The 23,084-nt window shown below is 33.4% G+C and overlaps 1 protein-coding gene across 1 annotated transcript; it reads left to right on the top strand.

Annotated features, from left to right (window-relative positions):
- The first annotated feature begins 22,071 nt into the window (after positions 1 to 22,071).
- LOC145241198 (uncharacterized) lies at positions 22,072 to 22,749 on the top strand. The gene has a single exon (XM_080104010.1). It carries the CDS (start codon positions 22,072 to 22,074, stop codon positions 22,747 to 22,749), a length of 678 nt encoding a protein of 225 aa, XP_079960136.1.
- Positions 22,750 to 23,084: the final 335 nt, after the last annotated feature.

The raw sequence follows: 23,084 nt of genomic DNA, 5'->3' as shown, positions 1-23,084 counted from the left end.
TAACTAAAATGAGGGGAAAAAGAGCTTACCTCGGGTACGTCTGTTGTGTCACCGGTTGGGGGGGAAAAGAGAATTCCAAGATGGCGTCCGAGGGTTTTTATTAGCGTTTACCCCATGCAACTCTCGGAAAATCACGTTTCTTTCTCATGTGATTATGCAAATGGATAATTCCCGGCCACTATAAAAGCAGGAGGCTAGAGACTAGTCGGCAGTGTCTTGCAAATTGTGTGTGTGGGTGTTTCTGGCGATTGGAGTGTGTCTTCTTTTACCACGGTTATCACGGACAGGAATTCCCTCTCTTCTGGAGGTGGGCGATATTGACTATTTTGAAGTTGTACTGTTGCTGACAGAACATTTATTTTTTTTGCCTACTACATTTTTGTTTCACAATTGAACGTCTCCCCCAAGTCCCCATCAATCAACAGCTCGACACTACCCCCATCAATCGAAGAGGTCAGCAAAGCCATTCAGCAGTTAACCAGTGGAAAAGCTCCAGGTCAAGATGCCATCCCAGCTGAGGTTTACAAGTCCAGTGGTGTGGCCTTGCGGGAGCAGCTGACCTACTTGTATCAGATCATGTGGAGGAAGGGATAACTACCACAAGAGCTTAAAGACGCCACAAACATTCACATCTATAAGCGAAAAGGAAATCGCCAATCCTGCGATAACCACCGAGGTATCTCTCTCCTGTCCATAGCAGGAAGGATCTTGGCTCGCATCCTCCTTAATCGCTTACTTGGTCACCTGGAACAGGGACTCCTGCCGGAGAGTCAATGTGGTTTCCACACCGGTTGGGGAACCACTGACATTATCTTTGCCGGCCGTCAGCTTCAAGAGAAATGCATCGAACAGCACCGAGACCTTTACACAACCTTTATCGACTTGACCAAGGCATTTGACACAGTCAGTCGGGGTGGTCTGTGGAAAATAATGAAGAAATTCGGTTGCTCAAGTACTTTCATCACATTAGTTCGTCAATTCCATGAAGGCATGATGGGACGCGTCCTTGACGACGGTGAACCCTCGGAGACTTTTCCGGTAACAAATGGAGTTAAACAGGGATGTGTCCTTGCCACTACACTGTTCAGCTTGATGTTTTCTGCAATGCTATTTGACGCTTTTAGCGACCAGTCACCAGGCATCAACATTAAATTCAGAACAGATGGAAAGCTGTTTAACCCAAGTAGACTGCAGGCTGTGACAAAGGTGAAGGAAAGAGTGCTGTGAATTTCTTTTTGCTGATGACTGTATCCTCAATGCTTGCAACGAGCGAGATGAAGAAATTATCTCATCCAGCTCGTCTGTGTGGACCGCGCCTATCACCAGATGAAGAAATTCTCCGCAGCGTGTGACAACTTCGGCCTCAGAATTAGCAACAAGAAGACCGAAGTTATGTTCCAAACAGCTCCCAGAAATCTGTATCATGAGCCAAGTACCTCAGTCAAGGGACAGAACCTTCAAGCGGTTGAGACCTTCACCTATATGGGCAGCACTCTATCTCGGACAGCCACAATCAATCTCGAAATCAACAACAGAATCGCCAAGGCAAGCAGCGACTTCGGGAGACTCAGAAGCAAAGTCTTGGAAAGGAGAGGAATTAGAATTGACACCAAGCTGAAGGTTTGTCCTCACCACATTGCTCTATAGCTCAGAAAGCTGGACTACAGAAAGCACGAAAAAAACGTTGAACCACTTCCACATGAGATGTCTCCGAAATCTCTTCCGTATCAATTGAAAGCTTTTATACTTTTCGTATTATTTTTTATACATTTCCATATCCCCCAAAACATCTGGCATTCATGGAGAGAAGACTAAAACTTGGTGCTATGATTTCAAACGATCTGAAATAACAGCTAGCCGGGGCTTGATCCAAATATTTCTCATATATTATATCTCCCCTCTTTTTAAAATAAGGTACGATTATGAATATCTCCAATATCAAATAATCCTTATACACAGTGAAATTTAATTCATGTCTAAAAACTAAAGAAGGGGAGATATAACATATGAGAAATATTTGAAATCAAGTCTCATCTTACTGTTATTTGAGACCATTTGAAACCATAGCAGCAAGTTTTAGTCTCCCCAGAAGTTTTTTCGAAATATCAGATATTTTGTAATTCATATGCAAACTTAGGAAAACAAATGACTATAATTGAAACATTGGTAAAATTTCAGTATCTTTTTACCCTAAAAAATCCTCTAAAATTGGTTACCGAGAGAGCTGAAAACGAAAATAACGTTTAAAATTCCAGGAAACGAGTAGTTTCTAAGATATGAAGAAATTACAGTTTTAAAAAGAGGGGTCTAACTTTTGTATATTAATTTAGGTAAAATGAACACTCATTTTATAGTCATTTTATTTTAGGAGAGGAGACATGTCTGTAATTTTTTCGAGATGGTGTATACTTGGTATTGTGGCTTGGTAGACCAACATAAACCTACTTAAAAAAACAAAAAAACTTGTTTTCAAGGGTTTCAGTTGTGCTGTAAACGAATATCGCATTTAAATTTTCCGCAAACAAGTATTTTCCTGTATTAAGCTATGTAATTCTTTGTGTAACAAGTGGTGGCCATTGTTGCACGCGCAAGCGCTCATATATTTTAAATTAATACACGAAGAATACTGTTTTACGGAAAATTTAAATGCGATATTCGTTTTCAACACACCCCAAAACCTAACAAGTTTTTTTAAGGTAGATTTTGTATTTGTCTACTAGACCATAATAAAGGCCAACCCTAAAAAAATAACAGACACCCCTAAAAAGGTTAACAAAAAGGTGTTCATTTTACGTTAAACTAATATAGAAAAGTGATCCCCCACTTTTTGAAACTATTATTTCTTCTTATCTTGGAAATTGCTAGTTTTCCGGAATATTAAACGTTATTTTCGTTTTCAGCACCATCGAAAACCTTTAATAGCGGTTATTTGAAAGGATTTTGCGAGGGTGGAAAAATAACGCACATTTATCGAAACATTTTATGGCTGTAAAAAAGTCCCAAACATAGGGTCTAGATGATAGATGATCCTCTTAATGTGTTACCCTTAGAATAAATGTTACATAGCGCACTATACAATTCAGGTCATTAGTTTTCCAACGAGCCTTCAATTGTAAAATTCTGATTATGAGTCGTGTAGATTTCGAAATTATAAAATTGCCCTAAAAGGTTCTATATATATATACATATCAAACCTCTCTCTCTCTCTCTCTCTTTATATATATATATATATATATATATATATATATATATATATATATATATATATAAATATATATATACATACATATATATATATATATATATATATACTCGTAGCCAAATTGAATATTGAAATGCATATATCTTTGACTCAAAGTTGCAGGCTTTTGGAAAATTATAATACCATTCTACTGTTAACATTTTCTGACAATTGTCAAAAAAGAACCTATATTTTTAAACCAATAAAATATGTTCAAATTTGCCTATATTTGTATATATGGTGTAATGGCAAGCTAGCTTTAGGTTTGGTACTTTGGAATGAATTTTGCTTCGATGTTTTTTTTTTTGTTTTGTTGTCTTCCTTTTGGCCTTGCCAGTCCACTAATGTATATATATAAATATATATATATATATATATATATATATATATATATATATATATATATATATATATATATAATAAACATCTGTCTATCTATCTTTCTCTTTCTCTTTCTCTCTCTGTATTTATATATATATATATATATATATCAAGAGAGAGAAAGAGAAAGAGAAAGATAGATAGACACATGTTTATTGTAACTTGAGTTTGCTATTTGTAGTTGCACACAGGCTATAGAAATAAGACAAGTATTAAAATATTAATTTACTAGCAAAGATACCCGCACCTTGCGCTAGACTTTGCTGTACGCTCGGATACCCGCATTCTTACAATAAGTGGATTTTGTCTTGACTTAGAAAAGTGTGTGTACATCCCTAGGTCGGTGACTATCATCATGTCAGGTTTAGTTATGTTGATCTATTCCTGTATGCCATGGGAGAGTATATATACTAATTATACAAAACTTATTAAACTTCAAAAACTGTGTGAATTATCCCTAGGCGAGGGAGCATCATCATGCCAGGTTTGGTCGTGATCTGTCCAGTGGTGTGGGTTTTAGGAGATATTTACACATAGACACACACACACACACGAACGCTACTACTTTATATATATATATATAGATTACAATTAATGACACTCCGATACCGATCTCGGTTAATTAAAAAAGAGGAGCTAAATATTAAGATAAACTTATACATGAATATACACGGTACGTCTACGCCTTAGAAATATAAGTTAACAATTATATTTGTTTTCCCTCTGCTTGCATGTAAATATTCCTCCATTTTAACTCACTCTTTGTCCATATCTCTGTATGTTCTCCTTCATATGTACAAACTCGCGCTGAAGGAACGTGTTTATAATTGAAAACACACGCGCTATCAGTGAATTGTCATTACACGGCTGTCACCCGAATAAATAATTGAAATGTGCATATATTTTTAGTCTAAACATTGGTATTGTCAAGCATAATATTTTGGTCGACTGGATGTCTATAATATATTTGTATATACATACATACATGCATACATACATACATACATACATACATACTCATATATGTGTGTGTATGTATGTATGTATGTATGTATGTATAAGTGACCTTGGTTGTAACTCTGAGGGATAGTCTCTACCAAACTCGTCTGTAATTTTTGGTTTAGAGATTTTAAACTTGATATATAGATGATTTGGATGTGCGGTACAAATTCAATTTCTTTTTTAGCTTAAAAAATAGCTGAAAAAAAGGTCGAAATTAAAAAGAATTGCAAATTCGCTAGCATAAATCAGTAAAATTATACATTTTACGTACATGTATATCTCTAAACCCGGATATTTGTTTAAAGTGATTTCAAACGATATCAAACTTTTCTTGGACTCACTAATCGCCCCACTCACTGGATATTTACAACCATAATTATTGGACTTTGCTGAGTATCTCTTTTCATTTTTCCTATAAACTGTTATTTTGCTTTCAATTTTTCCCTCTCGAATGTCTTAAAAATGAAACTAACAAGAAAAAAATAATTACTTATCTATATTTACATTTTGCTTACGATTTTCCGCAGAGGAGAAAAGCCTATCTTTGAAAGTCGATGGAATAAGTAATCCATTACTTTTATTATATACTCCTAGTTTTGAGTAAAACATTTCGAATTCAATTCTACAATATCTTGAATAGAGGTTTGGCTATATAATTAAAAATCCGAAATTTGCATTGTTTAAAACATCACCTTTAATATATTGAGAAACATAATAATGCTTATGTAAAAAATTAAAAAGTGCATATATATATATATATATATATATATATATATATATATATATATATTAAAGTTAAAATGTCTGTCTGTGTGTGCCTGTGTACATTTCCCTACGCAATAACTCTGTCAATTTTTAGCCTACAGACTCAAAATTTGATATACAGGGTACTGAGATATGGGAGAATCGATGGGATTTGTTTTCAGGCAGAAATTTTGCGATTAAGGGATCAAAGTTCAACGATTTGACCTTTGAGAATTCTACCAAACTCATCCTACAATTTTGGGTTCACACACTTGAAATTTTAGATATAGATTTTTCTGACATGGATCTAACTTAATAACTCAATTTGAGCCCTAAACAATACATGTTAAGGGGTCATAATAGGGGTCAAAGTTTAAAAAAACAGACCGTTTTTCTTTTTTTTTCTTTTTTTGCTCAGCATACACCTCAAAACACCCGGGCAACGCCGGCCACCCATGCTAGTAGATATATATAAGTGAAAGTGTCTGTGTACATTTCACTACACAATATCTCTGTAAATTTTCAGTCTACAGACTCGAAATTTGATATACAGGGTATTGAGATTTGGGAAAATATTTGTAAACGGTTTTCGGCCAGAAATTTGGCTGTTAAGGGGTCAAAGTTCAGTGATTTGACCTTTGAGAACTCTACCAAACTCCTCCGCCAATTTTGGGTCTAAACACTTGACATTTTGGATATAGGTTCCTTGGACATGGATCTAACTTAATAACTTGATGTGAGCCCAAAACAATAAATGTTAAGGGGTTATAATAGGGGTCAAATTTAAAAATAAATATTAACCGCTGCAGTCTTTACCAAATTACTCATACAATTTCTGGTTTAAACATTTGAGATTATACATAACGGGTATTCAGAGAGAGGGCAACCTTTTAATCGGTTGGGGTCGAAAATTTGAGCTATCAATATATAAATGTATGTATGTATGTTTGCATGTCTGCCTAAAACTTTCGACAGAGGGGATGGATTTCCACAAGACTCGTATCGTTTTGAAGCTCGATCCTTCAGACGACAAATACCGAAAAATTGGCTAAAATCATTAATACCTTCACCCTCAACTGGGCACTTTTCTAAAGGTAGGGGGTCTCCTTTTTTGCCGATACTGTCGAAAGTCATCCCCTTTTTTCGATTGTCTAGCCTTAATTGAAACTTACATGTTTTCCGGTTTGGCAGTGGTCGTGACAGCAAAGACGTCACATTTTCCCCATTCTTTTCCTGCTTTGTGGTACGGGTTCGAGCCTGCCTTCCTACTATCAATTTTTATTTTTTTACTCAACATACACCTACAAACACCCGGCCAACGCCAGGCTGAAATGCTAGTATATATATATATATATATATATATATATATATATATATATATATATATATATATATATATATATATATATTGAGGATATATTTTGCTTGCAAAAGTATTTGATGAAACTACAGGTAAGTCATAGATCTTACTTGATAACAAAAAGTGAAGCAGAGGGAATATGGTGATTTCACGTGAATGCATAGTCTGGTGAAGGGTAAAATATCCAATGACGGTAAAATCCAAAGTTGCAGAATCCAAAAAAGTAAGTTAAATTATATATATATATATATATATATATATATATATATATATATATATATATATATATATATAGTGTAAAATTTTGTTGAAAATTCAAAGACTCACTTTTTTTTTTATAACCTTCCTTTATTTCCTGGATTTTTCCATTACAGCTGTTTCATTAATGAGTGGCAATTTTACGATTTATTTTTCCGTAAATATATCTTGCCCCACCAACTTATTCAGATGTTTATCCGTTAGATTTTTCCAACAAATGGTATATATGTATATAATCCTTGCAAGTCAGCTTTTGTTTTGCTGCTTTGGGATTAATTTAGCTTTGGACTTTTTTACTTGGTTGTCTCCCCGTGGGAGCTTTTTAAGATTATAATACTATTCTATGGTTAAAAATTTATGACAATTGGTAAAAAAAAATCCTATATTTTGAAACCAATGAAATATGCCCAAATTGTCATACATTTGTATATATAGTGTCCTGGTATCCCAGCTGCTTTAGTTCTGCTGATTCTGTTTTCTCCCCTGTTGCTACGCCAGGCCATTTATACATACAGGGTGGAACGATAAATTTGTCGCCCTAAATAAAACAACACCCACGCTTTATTTTAAAACCATTATTAAAAAAAATAAATTCAAGTAATTTGGTTAGGTAGTTGAGTCTACATCTATGTGATGTAACTGCCGTTAGTCTCAATCACCGCCCTTATACATGTCCTGAACTGGGAGCATGCCTTTTCTACAAGCGCCAGTAGTCGCTCGGCAAATATCGGCGGATAGCGGCAATCAGGCTGGCATTGGTGTTGTAGGAGGCCATGGTAGTGATGAATTCGAAGTATGACTAAGCAAAGTGGTCCAGCAGGTTCAGTTAGGGAAAAGGAGGTGGGGGGGGCTCGTGAGAAAAAGGCACAAAGTCGTAGCACTCTTATTGAAGAAAGTCTGGGTTTCTTTTGACCTGTGAGCCAGCGTTTTGTCAGCGGCAACATGATTGCACCAGATCACCATACATATCAGCACATCCATGTACACTTTGGCCCTCAAGCGTTGAACCGTTCGGATTGGTATTTTAAAGGTGCTAGTAATGCTCCTGTGGTCATAACTTGGATCGGTATAGAGCAGGAGTTGTACATCGACGAGTCTTCGATTTCACTAGTTGAATATATGTCACTTTAAAACATGATAGAAGACTCCTATCGCTCTTGGCATTTGTAGACAACTGAGCAACCTCGAGATGGTCTGTAAGAAAAAAAAGAAAACCAGTTTTTATCAAACGAAAATGGAATCATGTTGGCGTCTTTTTTAGAGCGAGAGGTTTATTGTTTCACTATATATATATATATATATATATATATATATATATATATGTGTGTGTGTGTGTGTGTGTGCGTGTGTGTGTATGTCTGTGTGTATGTGTTAAACTTAGTATATCTATGTGCATGTATGTTTCCATTTTAGCAAGGTTCATTTCTTTCGAAACGCAAAGTCCGGACGCGGATTAAAGCATTGCATTTTTTCGTCGATCCCTCTTTTATGTGTTTTATCCGGTAAAAATATTTAATGCTATTTAATCAAAATTGAGAAAAAATAACATCGGAACTTTGCAATCGTAAGTTAACAAATGAGTTACATTTACGCATCAAAATCTATGCATTAATACGAAAATACAAGTATTTAACTTTTAATAGTTATAATCTAGCTGACGACATGTCCATGTTTTTAATTTATCATTTCCCTTCCTGTTGTTTTTTGTCTATCGGCTGCTTTTAATTCCATCTTCCTTTTTCTGAAACTGACAACTTCCTTATCATCCATTTTGTCTTAAGGACTCTGACAGTCACATGCACGGACTTGAAGCTTATATTCGTAACACCGTGATTTCGGAATCAAAACTAGAATCAGTCGATCATGCCTTCATGGTCTTTAAACTAACTTTACAACATAACATTAGCTACTTATATTTTCTTTATCGCTCTCCTCCGACCCATGACTGCACTCTAATGCAGTGAAAATGTAATATAAAACGAAAACTAGAGCGAAATATATAACAGAACCACTGACGCGTGTTAGCAGAACCAGTCGCGTGACACGTATGCACATGACCAACCGGTGCACTATGTGACGTTCAAGCGAAAGGAGAAAAGAAAAAGGAAAAGCTGAGGGAAAAATAAAAACACATTTGGGCAGCAAACGAGGAAAATCACGTGTGCTTCGACAGGTGGTGAGCGAGAGGATTCTTAATACAATATACAGCCCGAATTTTGAACAAAAAGTCGGACGACGGTGTGTAGTTGGGGCAAACTGCAGACATAGTAGCTAAAAGAAAAAGCAGACACAAAAGGAACCAACTGGTGAGAGTACCGGCAAGGGATGCCGACGTGAGATGTATGTGTGGCTACGTTGTTGAATGAGAAAATTCTAAAAGCATGTGTTTCATAAGGCAAAGTTATGTGCACTACAGGGTGAACCAAGAAACTTTTAAAACAAGGCATTGCGCCTAGAAAGTACTGTTAATAAATGTCTTTTATTTTAGCTATAAAAAAACTAACAAATGTCTTTGATTCATTTGCGAGACTGTCATACACAGCGTCGAATCGATGTTAAAATGAATTAACAACATAACATGTTTTTGTTCAATTCAAGCTGATGGAATCCTAGTCATTTCTTTACCTTTAGTAATCGCTAATATATATGGCGTACAGAGTAATGTATAATATACGTAATTATTTTCAATTTTCAACTAACACAGCGCTTCAAATTGAGGTAAGGAAAAAGGAAAAAAAAAACTTTTTTCTATCTTAATTTCAAATTTGCGCGTCTTGCGCGACACTTCTGCTGATGACTATTTTTATTTTATTTTAAATATCGAGCCGTTACCAAGACCATCCGGCTACTACTACCACTCTAGCACGCAGAATTCCACTATGCGGGGCCAAGAAAAGGAAAAAGAAAGAAAAAACAAACATTTCATTGACAAGGATGTTTAACATCAAAATATATCTGATATACACAAATAAATGGGTTAATATTTTTTTAAAAAATACGTTGTTTTTAGCTTTCCACACGTATTAATTATTTTCAATTTTCAACAAATACAACGCTTCAAATAGAGGTAAGGAAGAAGAAAAAATATTTTCTCTTTTAATATATATATATATATATGTATATATATATATATATGACTACTTCATTTAATCACATAAATTAATATACGAAAGTATAGATTTATGCATAAACAAAGTATTTACCTCAACAGTGCTCGATACGTAATAAGAGCTAGGTAGTAAGTTATATGGCGATTAAGCTACACAGAATATTCCGCGTTTCATCCACGCTAGGATTCATCAGGCTTATTCGAGGATTTTATATATATATATATATATATATATATATATATATATATATATATATATATATGTATGCCTAAAAAATGAAAATTAGTTTTACAACCAAAAGTTCCTGCAAAATTAATAATAATAGAAACCAACAAAAAAAAAAAAATTAAACGCATATCAATACCACCAAAATAGGAAACAGTACCTTGTCATAAAAAACGATTCAAATAGTGATGCACGAAAAAAATGTCACTTGTGCATCTCTGAGCAATAACATCCCCTCAAAGTAAAATGTGATTAATACGAAAAGCAAACTAATTTTCTCCAACAAACTAAACTGAAATACAAATACAAGAGTTTCACATCACTTAACATCCACTAATCCCGTAAATAATTTTATCACCGACTGTAAATAAGTCCTATCAAAATATTGATAAGCTTACTTTTTGAAAAATTAATTCTTAATTCTTGCTTTGAATTTTAATTTCTCGATTAATTGTTTAGAACTCACCCCATGTTCTAAATATTAAATAATAATCATTATTTCGACTAAGATCATTGCTATTTAATCGCCAGCATTATTCTACCATTTTATTTGTATTCCAAAATCCCGTTTCCATTTTCATTCTTTTTATGTTTACTTTCGCTGAATTGAAAGTTTGATCCCGTACGTTGTTTTTATCTCATAACCCAGTTATTGTCAGATATCTGGGTTACGATGGCATAGCCTTTCTGTGTACTTCAGCCACCGTCATTTTCAATTTCTTCGCTTGTTATGTAAGTAAGTCACTCCGTCTCTAATTAAAAAAAAAACAAATTTTAGAGCATTGAAAACTGTTCCTTCTAAATCACTTGCAAACTGATGTTCTTCAGAATAATTGGATTACATTCGTTTTTTAGTTTAAAATTTTGATCGCTATGTTAATATTTCTTAGTACAACTCATAAAATCTCATGAATTATTGCAGTTTTCATTCTTAATTTTTCGTTTTCCAGTTTTAATTTTGCATTTTATAAACTCTTTACAGTAATATCTTTACAAATATGAAAGGTTTAATATAATGTAGTTTTAATTTATGCTAGTGTAAGCAAATTCCTCGCTTGGATATAATAACTATTTGCTTAAACATTTCCTCTAATGGAAAAAATGAACGCATTCTTTGACACTCCGCGGATTAACGAATTAAATTCTCGTAAAATTTAATTGTCAGTCTTTAATTATACCCTTATATATATATCTAGTGAATCAGTTTATATATATATATATATGTATATATATATATAGTGAATAATTGGCAAAAAACTATATTCCAAAATTCATGATGTTGATCATTTTATAATTTATTCCTTTAACTCAGTTGAGATATACAATTCTTGACAGTATCTGTTTCGTAGCGCAAAATCAATCACTTAATTATTATATCACTCAGTGAATCTATTATGTCATTAACTCATCAGAAGAAATAGCAACAATCAATTATATATATATATATATATATATATATATATATATATATATATATATATATATATAATTGCAGACTGAATGTTCCTGTTGTTTATCAGATGGGTTTTGCATTCTACAAAACCAGAATACTTTTTCGCGTATAATTATTTACGTTCTTATTCACTGATATTGTCCACTGATTTTACGTTTGCTTTTGTTTTGTATTTGTTTTCATATTTAAAGAAATCTTCTCAGCATCATATAGTTATCACTTTTTTTGCATGTGTAAAAAAGCGCGTTTCCTTCGTGAATATTGACCAGAAGGAAAATTTGGGCATTTTTTAAAAATTCACATTTAAAGAGAAAGAACAAAAAAAAAAATGTCTAGTGGCTATGAAAGTTGCGCTAAACGATATTTGTTTCTGGATATTTGAAACGAAGGAGATGAATTAATAAAATGTTTAAACATTTAATTAGTTTAAATCAAATTTTCAAAAAAGAGAGAAAAATTCACATTGTTTCGTCAACATCGATTTTATTTGCCCTTCGAAGTGTAAAGGAAAATTAGTTTCTTAGCCGGGAGTATGACCGTGTGACGTCAGAGAAGTTTTACTATTTGTTTTATTGGTCAGATACGGCGAGGGTTTTCAAACAATCTTAAAATAAATGACCTGTATGATAGTTAATAAAACACATCTGCATTATTATTAGGATGTAATATAGAAATGCAAGAAAAGGTTAAATTCAGAAACAAAATAGATTATTCCATTAAAATATTAAAGATTTTTATTATATTATAGTGGACACAATATATAGTAATGATTTAAAAAGTATTTGTAAAAAATTGACTCGTGCTCTCCAAAACCAAATACTATGTGAGGAGTTAAGCAGCAAGATGTCTGTTTACATTACATTTGACCCTCTGCATGTCTGTACAGGTAGAGAAGCAGCAAACCAGAAGGGAATTAAAAAATCTAGCAGTCTTAGGAAAGAAGCTATTAGAGTAGAAGGCTTTCTGGCATCTGGGGATTTCTACTATGTAGGGGTGGGGTTTGCTGCTTGCCGTGTTTATCGGGGTATTTACATCGATGAGGAGCAAAACAAAAATTTCTTCAACTCACACTATTTTTAAATTTTCAGGTATCATCAGGAACGATGTTTCGGGCATATATGTATATTTGTAGTCATCGACATACAGTAGTGTTTCGTTGTATCACTTAATCAGTACCGCTAGACTAGCACCTCTCTTAAGCCGAGGATTGAACCTAGAACCATCGCGTTGATAGTCAGCGCGGGAGCGGTGCAAGAAAATAACCTCGCCAAATGTCTATTTTAAACAAACATTCGCCCACCACTTTTATAGTGTTCAAACCGCTTATTAATAAACAAACAGCGAGCCTCGCATTTTTTTCAGCCAATTAAGTAGCGGGTAAGATTATTTATGACAGTGCTCTTCCCAATACATATATATATATATATATATATATATATATATATATATATATATATATATATATATCTTACGCTTTTATACGTCCATAAATCTTCTAACCACCCCAACTCAATTATAAAATCCATCTGTCTCTAGAAGATTTTATGTTCTTTCTGCTGGTAAAAAAAACTTTTAATCAAAATGCTACTTTCTTCAATAATGCTTTATGGAACTCAGGACACAAGGAAAAGATTAAATACAACAATTATGCTCCTCCTGCAGGCCGCCTTAAATCTGTAATCACGCACAATATGACTCGTAAGAAACTAGTTCAAATAACAAGATCTGCCGCTATCAATAACAATGAACCAGTCTACATTTATAATCCAAACCAAAATACTAATCGCAGTACCTCTAACCCACCTAGTCGCATCAGGAGAAAGAAAATATTTGGTTTAATCCTCCATTTAGCCTAAATGTCAAAACTAATATACCTAAGGAATTCTTCAACATTGTACAAAACTCTTTCAAATACTCAGAAAGATATAGTTCTATTTTCAATAAAATATATATTCTTGCACTATTACTGAGCTCCCACGCAATCCTCCCATAACAGACACTAATATTTCATCTTCAAGTTATTCTTCTTCCCATCCTCCATCTGATATAGTTACTAATCCAATACACCACTCGAGCAGCCCTTCCATCTACAATCATACAACTAGTAATAATGATGATACTACTACTACTACTACTACTAATAATAATAATAATAATAATGATAATAATAATAATAATAATAATAATCATAATATTAATGAGAATAATAATATTTATTCTAACAGCTATCCTAACACTAACAATACTCATTATCCCCTCCAAAATAGTCCTCATACAGACATTGTCCCACCATTTGTTGAACACTATGAACAAAATTCAAACTATTTAACTAATACAAATCAGCAAATTAATATTAATACCAGACCTCGAGCTTTTAATAAAGTACATATTATATCGGCGCTACTTCAACATTAATTAAGAAAAGAATATCAAACCACATTTTTTCTTTTAACAACCATAATTCTAATAATAACCAAGGAACTTCTCTAACCACTTTAATTAAAAAACTTAACTCTAACAATTCTCAATCAAATGGACTATTATAAAAAAAGTTAAGTCTTATACTCCAGGCTCTAAATCATGTCGCCTCTGCACAACCGAAGCTATAACTATAATTACTTCCCCTCAAAGTAATAATATAATAAATTCTAAAAATGAACTGATTTCTTTCTGTAAACATAAGTCTAAATTTAATTATGGCAATTTTGAAATTACATAGTTATTACTTTTACCTTTATATAGATATAAAGATTTTTCTTTAACTTTATCGTTTTTCGATATACTTCTTAATACTTTATAATTTTATAACCCTTTATCTTTCTTTGCATGGCCGGTTTTTTATCTGCATTTTCTGTTTTATTTTTTAAACTTTCCCATCTATCTAATATATCAATCTAACCACACTTTCATATCTTGTATGTATATTTACTTAAATTTTACTATATGAATTTACTTACTTTTTTTCCCGAATTTGCAGATACCGGCCATCCTCTCCCCTTAAATAATGTTTATTTTTATTTTTATTCCTCTTTTATTTTATTTCATATTTTATATTTTATTTTTTATTATATTTTATTTTATTTATTTTTTTTATTTATTTTATTTATTCTTTATTTTCTATTTATTTATTATTTATTTATTTATTTTCCTTTTAGTGTCGTTTAACAACTCTTGCTGACATTTTTTTAAGTGATGACCTGTACATTTAAGTTGACCTATATTATTTTGCCCTATATATTTTTTCGCGCCTTTAACCTTCCCCGTCTGGGTCATTTTGACTTTTGTTTCCCTTTATTTTATATTTTATATTTAACGTTATCATCATTTTTTATTTTTATTTTTTTATTTTATTTTATTTTTTTCTTCTCTCTCTTCTTTCTCTTCCCAGATCTTTTTCATTTATATATATGTCTCCTTTATATGGTTCCTTTTTTGTGAATTATTCCATGGATTTCTGCCTTTGGATTATTATGGACTATATTCTTCCAATTACGGGATTTCCTTGGATTTTACTTGTACAAATGGAAATTCTTTTAACTTTCTTGAAGTTTTACATTTGGATTTTACCGTCACTGGGTTTTTTATCTTCCACCAGACTATCCATTCGTGTTTAATCACCTTTTTCTTTACCATATTCCCTCTGCTTAACTTTTTTTGTTTTCAAGTAAGATCTTTGACTTACTTGTTGTTTCATCAAATACTTCTGCATGCAAAATCCGATCCCGCATTTTGCTAATTCCTACCCTCTGATGAGAAGGAAAGTATTTCTTCGAAACTCCGCGGAATAAGGACTATCCATTTATCTAGTGTTTCCTTTTAAGATTAAATATGTTTTTAACTCATTTCAAAGTGTTTTTAACATATTTTATTAACTGATTGCTTATATATATATATATATATATATATATATATATATATATATATATATATATATATATATATATACTATCAGGCCGCCCAGCATTGCCCAGTCGTAAAATAAAATTAAATATGATATTTTTATTAATGCAGATTTCGTATTTATATTTTATTATATTGGACCCAATATATAGTAATTATTTTAAAATAAAAAAAAAACATGACACATGCGACACCAAGTAGAATCAACAACAAAACGTTTAGCTTACGATATACTTTTCCCCTGAGCTATGAAGACATGTATGCTGCAAGGCTAAAAAATAAAATAAAAAAATGAACGAATAGCTATTACGTTATGCATGCAGATTCGTAATGCCGTCCTTTGACATTCATTTGGCAAATTCATTTCTTTAATTTGCACACATTTTGATTTTCTCCGACTAAAACACAAATATAATGTTCGAATACCCTATATATTAAGTTTCATTTCTGGACACCAAGAAATGACAGAAGAATTAGGTTGGCAACTTTTTAAAAACAAATATATATATATATATATATATATATGTATATATAGATATATACGCATACTTATATATATATATATATATAAAGAGTTTTAAGTTTACTATAAGCTTTTTACGCAAATATTACGAAAATATAAATCATGTAGAATATCTACATGAATAAAATTACACGTAATAGTTAACTAAAGATTATCACCCTATAAGAGCCGAAAAACGCTAATAGGTAATTAATAAAAATGAATGTATAAAGAATATGCAAGTAAGTTTAATCTTTTGCAGATGAATGCAATTCCACAACTCATATATAACAAATTTTATTTTTTAAATAAATAGACGCCGCCAAAAAATGGCCGAAAAATAAAGTTCTTGTTGTTTTTTAAAACAAAATTACATTTATTAAAATCCATTATTTCTGAGTAACTTTTGTTTTCCAGAAAGATAAAACCCTGAATTTCATCATATAGAAAGCAGAATAATGTAAAACATTTTCTACTATTTTTAATTAAATTTTAAATGTTTTATTTTCCCCAAAAGTTAACAATTGACATTTTTTCTTGCACAAAAACGTATATAAATAGTTTTAAAAAAAAAGGGGGTTTTGAAATAATTAATTTATTTATTTGTTGTCTAACTAAGATTTAGGGTGATTTTCTATGAGAATATACAAAAATATTATAAGTACCTAGATTTCAAATAATTCCACTTATTCATATAGGCAACCAGTTACTTCGCGTCGATTTAGACAATGTTTACATTTGTACTTGATAAAAAGCAAACTATGGATGACCAAACAGGCCAAAAAAACTTATTTTTCAGTGACGAAAATTACAATGTATTATTAATGCTGAAGCTGGCCAGTACCAGATGGGTGACCATTTGTATGAGCTTGGTTTTTAATGTGTGTGTGAGGGGGTGCAGGCTCCCAAAAATGGGGGGGGATTTAAAGCAGAATAAAAAAAAATATTTCAGCGCGTTTGGTCCACCGTAGTTAAAAGGCGGCAAAAGTTTTCAAACGGGATCGAAAAAAAGATGATATTTTTAACACAAAGGGCACAATATTTATCGATTTTTTTTTGTATCGATTTTCAAAGCATGCCCTATTTAATAATGGGCATGCATTATTCGTCTCGCTAAAAAAATTGTTAATTGATTCATAAAAAAATTTCGTATTAATATTTAAAAAAAAATTGTTTTGCTTAACTTAAATTATTTATTTTACTTAACATATTCACCGAATTTCACACTTCAAAACTCAAACGCGGGATAATTAAACACAATCGAAGTTCTGATATTCAGACGTCAAAATAAGGTATGCAAACAATTTTTTTTAATCTATAACCATGTCCCTTACAACAACAAAATATGTTTTGTTCCGTTTCAGATTATTATTTTAAGCATATTTGAAACCTCCTCAAAACAAGGGGAATATATATATATATATATATATATATTTATATATGTATATATATATATCGCTTATGAAAAATAAGTACACCGTTATAAAGTACATTCTTCTCTTAATAATGGCTACAAATTTCGTAATGATTTGATAATTATCTGATTTGTGGTAGATTTTTAAAAAGACAGTCCGTCAAAAAGTACTTACCTGCCCCCCCCCAGTTTTGGCAGTGCCTAATATATATATATATATTTATATAAAATGGGTTCAGAAATTCCAACGCAAGAAATATGTATATTTAAATAAGGGGGTAGTCACCAACAATGTGTATTTTTTAACTTTATTTTATTATTCCGTGACTTGGTTTTTCATTGAGAATTATGTTTAGATCATTGTAATAATGTTTTTAAATCATTGAAATCGTTTTCAACGCGTTTCGGACGTTCTCTAAAGCGTCCTCTTCAGAAATTATTTTCAAAATGTGTTGGAGATGTAAAAATAGCATTTTCGTAGTTCATTTGAAGTGTTTCCAAGGGGTGGAAACGTGTAAGTGTCTACTATTCATTGGAATGTTTAATTTTTCTTACTTTTTTATTGGGCTGTGGCGAGGTCGCCGGGCGGCTTCGGTTGTGGTCACTCCTGTGGTGTGTTTCACTCTCTCACTCTCTCTTTCTGTTTGTGTTTTTTTCCTTTTCCTTTAGGGTAGGATGTGTGTGTGTTTTCTTTTACTGGTTTGAAAATGTGTGTACTGTTTTATAGTATTATGAGGTTATTTGCTTTCCTAGGAAGGTGACTGTGATCCAGGGTCGTTACTAATGTGTATGTGTGAGGGGGGAGTGAGAACCAGCTCTTCTGAAATAAGGGTAGGGTTGCTTTCATTCTATTTTGATATTTATTTTTTGGATTCTTAGATTTAAGTATTGTGATTTTTCGTTTCAGTCTTTTCGATTATTCTTTATATTATGTTTGTTTAGATAGAGGGGTGTATTTAAAAATATGTATAGGGGATTTTTTAATGTTTCTGTTTATTTGTCTCCCCATCTGGGTATGGCCAGATCCAGGATCGGTTCCTAGTGTGGAGAAGATCTTGTTTCCAAGAGAGGAGGGGCCAATTGGAGGGGTATAGGTATGGGAGGGTGTGATAAAAGGCATGATAGTTGTCTCAGTCATGACAGATTTCTCATCCACTGATTGAGGGGGGAGCGAGGTGTTGGAACAAATATTATACCATGGTTCTAGCTGTTTCCTAGTGTTGTTGGTTTCGAGGTTAAGTAGGGTTGGTGTTGTTCAGTGTGTTGTATTAGAGATAGGGGAGTTATGTCTGTGTGTGGTTGTATGCGCGCTCGTGTGTGTGTTTTAATGTGTCGGTTCTGATTTATGTGTGGTTGTGTATATTTATATGGATGTGCATGCGAGTGTGCCTTGCATTTCATGTTTTTGTGTGTTGATATTAGGCTCTGTTCAGTTCAGGAGTTAATCTTGTGATGAAGTGTTTTTTCCTGTGTAAGTAAATAGAAATAATTGTCTGTTTGGAAGATTGGCATTATTTTGAAGCTGTTTCCACTGCATGTGTGTACGTGTTTTGAAACATAGAGGTGTCTGTTATCTGCAATTTTAATGTTGCTCTTATGTAAGGCCACTCTATTGCTGAAATCTTTGGTGGCGCCTATGTAGGATTTGTTGCATGCTGTGCATCTTAGTGCATATACTACATTTCTGGAGGTGCAATTTAGATCCTTTTTTATTTTGAATGTTTGTGCTGGGTTTTTGAATGTGTATGTGTTTCCTTCTATTATTATGTCACATACTCCACATCGCGGTTTGTTGCATTTTGTAACCCCTTTTGTGGTGTTTGGAACGAGTTTGGAGGAAGTTAGGATGTGTTTTAAGTTTTTGGGTTGGCGTTTGCTTTTTATTATTTTTGTTGTTTTAAGTATGTTGTTTAGTTTGTCGTTCTGATTGAGGAGGATAAGGTTTTTTGTTATCTGTGTGAATAGTTCTGGATTGTTTGTGTTGTGTGTAGAGACATATGATAAAATTTATTCTTTGTTGTGTTCTTTTGGGGTTCTTAGTTGGTCTATTGGAATTTTGTCAGCCAGTTCAATACCTTTCTGTATTAGTGGTAGTGGGCATCTTCTTTTCCGCAGTGTTATTTGTAGTTCATTCAGTCTAATCGAACGGAGATGTCTGTCTGTTACTATGGTGCAGACTCTACCCGCTAGGGAGTAGGGTATTGATTTTAGACAGTTTTTAGGATGGTGGCTGTTGAAGTGGAGGTATTGTTGAGTGTCTGTGTGTTTGTGGTAGATGTCTGTGATTATGTTGTTGTTTTTTATTGTTACTAGGATGTCTAGGAAAGGTAGTTCTGTGGGGCTTTGTTCTAGTGTGAAGTTTATTTTTGGGTGTAGTTTTGTAGCAAAGTGTGGAGTTCTCTGATATCCCCCATGTGGTTCTCAAGAGGATAAAGCAGTCGTCTAGGTATCTTTTCCAAGATTTTATGAAGAGTGTTTTTATATTGTGCCCGTACTTTTGCTCTATCATTTCATAAAGGGTCTCTTTTAGGACGACGAGTGTAAGGGTGGCATATGTTGGTGTCATTTTAGTACTCATTGCTGTGCCTAGTATTTGGATGTAGTTGTCTTTATTGAATTGGAATGAGTTGTTATTAAGGATTATGTCGATGCTATCAATCACGAATTGTTTATTGAATCTGGGGTATAAAGTCTGTGTATGCATGCCAATCCAATATGAGATAGCTTCCTTTCCTAGGTTGTGTGGGATATTGCTATATAGGCTGCTAACATCGAATGTGGCTAGTATTGTCCCATCGTTTGTGGTAACATAAAACATGTAAAAATAAAACACATTTAACCAAGGTTTAAAATAGATCAGATCACTAGATATCTACGCTCCCCGCTAAAATAGCACACACAAAGGAAGGGGTAAACCGGAGGTCAACTGGACCTTTTTCCTGTAAGTGCCTGCTTATTGGCTGATTAGGAAGGATGCAGTGGAAGCTGATTGGCTAACTAAAAATTTAATAGAATGTATATAAAAACGTGAGACAATTAAAACTCCTCGAATAAGCCTGACGAATCATAGCGTGGATGAAACGCGGAATATTCTGTGTAGCACAATTGCCATATATTTATTATAACTTACAACCTAGCTCTACCTACGTATTGAGCACTGTTGAAGTGAATACTTTAAGTTTACGCATAAATTTATACTTTCGTAAATTAATTTATGTGATTAAATGAAGTAGTCACACACACACACACACACACACACACACACACACACACACACATATATATATATATATATATATATATATATATATATATATATATATATATAATTCAAACACGGTAGTTAGTTAAATGTTAGTTTTACTCATTTAGAAATGCTTTAAAACTTCATCGTTCACTTATTTACCGACTAAATTTTAAACAATTTTTACAGTTCATAGATCTCCTTCTCAGCTATATTTGGAATTTTTTTTAATTTTCGTTTAGTAAAACAAAAGTCATAATACAATTACTGGCGTTCAAAATTCCTCAGAATATGTAAGGAAAGGAGAGACTTTTTTTTATTTGATGTTGGTTACCATAGCAACTAAATCCGTTTGCCATCTTTGCAATCTTTTCATTTGTTGGATCCCCTCGCCACGATTACATCGATTCAGCTACTACTGAATAATTCACCGTTGCTGTCCTCAATTGTTAACCGACCTATCGCCTTGGCTTGCCAGCCAAAACTGACTGCTGACTATTCATTTACTTAATTATGTCTTTTATTTGATTTTTTTTTATTTTGTCAATTTAAGAAAATGGTAATATTTATTTATGGTTTGTGTACAAATCAAAGCCTGGAAAAACATGGCTTACATAGAAAAATGATAACATGAAAAGCAATACGGTTAAGATTAAAAATTAAAGTACTAGTTGTTAAAACTTGAAAAAAAAAGTCGCCGAGCGGTGCTAGGGCCCTCAAATTATTGGATTTTTACAGACCGTTCTATTATGGGTCTTTAACCGGTTAAAATAGTTTTAAAGGGGTTGAAAATGAGTCAAAATTAAATAAAAACGTTATTCATGTTGCACATTCATCTTTGTTTATTTTTAAGTTTTAATCAGTGCGTCCGTGCGTCTCTTTGGTACCGAGGTAACGCCACCGGTTTAGAATGCGATGATTTCGGTTTCGATTTTAGTTGATGGCACCCATTTTTTAAAAATTTTTTAAATTTTTTGTTACTTTTGAAATCACGACTCTATAATACTCTATACTAAATCTGACCGAATTAAAATACCATATTTAAGCGTATTTTACGACCGGACAAAACCCCCTACCAGATAGTATATATACCGGTTCGTGCAGATAAATTGTGACTAAATTTAACAGCACATATCTTCCGTAATTTCTAACCTATGACTAAATTTTTTTTGCAGACAATCTACAAAACCCTTTGCTTTAATATTTCAGATCAAGATCTGGCATACTTCGCTCAAATATGGCGGAATTAGCACGAAGAACGACGATATGTGAAATGAAACGCGCCGGGAACTCTGTTTCGGACATTATTAAGAGCATAGGCTATGCGAACTTGACTGTTTATCGAGTTGTTGCTGCTTTTGATGGTAAGGTTCAGAGAAGTCGACACAGTCCCCGCAGTGATCGAAAAAGAACCAAAACATTCCTTGCTGGGCTGAAAAGGACCTGGAAGGCAGACCCAAGTCAGTCGATGTCAAAACTGGCACAAAAGCGCAGAGTGAGTCCTAGCACCATCAGCAGGGCAGTCAAGGAAGACCTTGGTATGAAGTCATACGTAAGGAGAGTCCGTAACCTTTTAACTACCCGCGCAAAAGCCCTAAGAGCTGAAAGATGCCCAAAGCTTCTGAACTATCTGAAACAAAAAGGAGGACATGTCCGCGTTTTTGTTGACGAGAAAAAGTTCGTTGTTGATGAGGTTGCAAATCGCCAGAACACTCGGGTAATTGCCTACGATCCTTCAGAAGGTCCTCCTGTGATGCAGAGCAAAAATCCCGCCTCTGTGATGGTTTTTGCAGCCGTCGCAAGTGATGGTAAGGTGATGCCTCCTCATTTCATCGAAGCGGGCCTTAAAATCAACACAGCGGAGTACTTGAAAATTCTGAAAGATGTTTTGATGCCTTGGATACGTAGGAACTAGGACCCCTTCAAAGTGGTGCTCGTTCAAGACTCTGCGCCCGCTCATGGAGCGAAGAAAGTTCAGGATTTCCTGAAGGAGAATCTTCTTTTGATGGTCCCGAAGGATATTTGGCCCAGCAGCTCCCCAGATCTGAATGTTTGTGACTATTGGTTGTTTGGCGTCATTGAGGGAGAGTCTAACGTAACTTCACATCCAAGTGTCAACTCCCTGAAGGCCGCCATTCGTCGGACATTTCGTAATCTTGACCCCGTGGATGTAAAAAGTTGTTCACAGTTTCGCTCGAGAATCTCCCAAATTATTGACGCAAAGGGTGCTCACATCGAATGATTTTGTTC

The sequence above is a fragment of the Euprymna scolopes genome, chromosome 2, assembly GCF_053919585.1.
Source record: "Euprymna scolopes isolate OS-2025 chromosome 2, ASM5391958v1, whole genome shotgun sequence".
NCBI classification, from domain to species: Eukaryota; Metazoa; Mollusca; class Cephalopoda; order Sepiida; family Sepiolidae; genus Euprymna; species Euprymna scolopes.
Note: the sequence above shows the minus strand (reverse complement) of the source record. Positions and strands in the feature narration are given on the sequence as shown.

Coding starts and splice junctions, on each gene's coding strand:
- LOC145241198 (XM_080104010.1), top strand. CDS start 22,072: ATGGCGGAATTAGCACGAAGAACGACGATATGTGAAATGAAACGCGCC.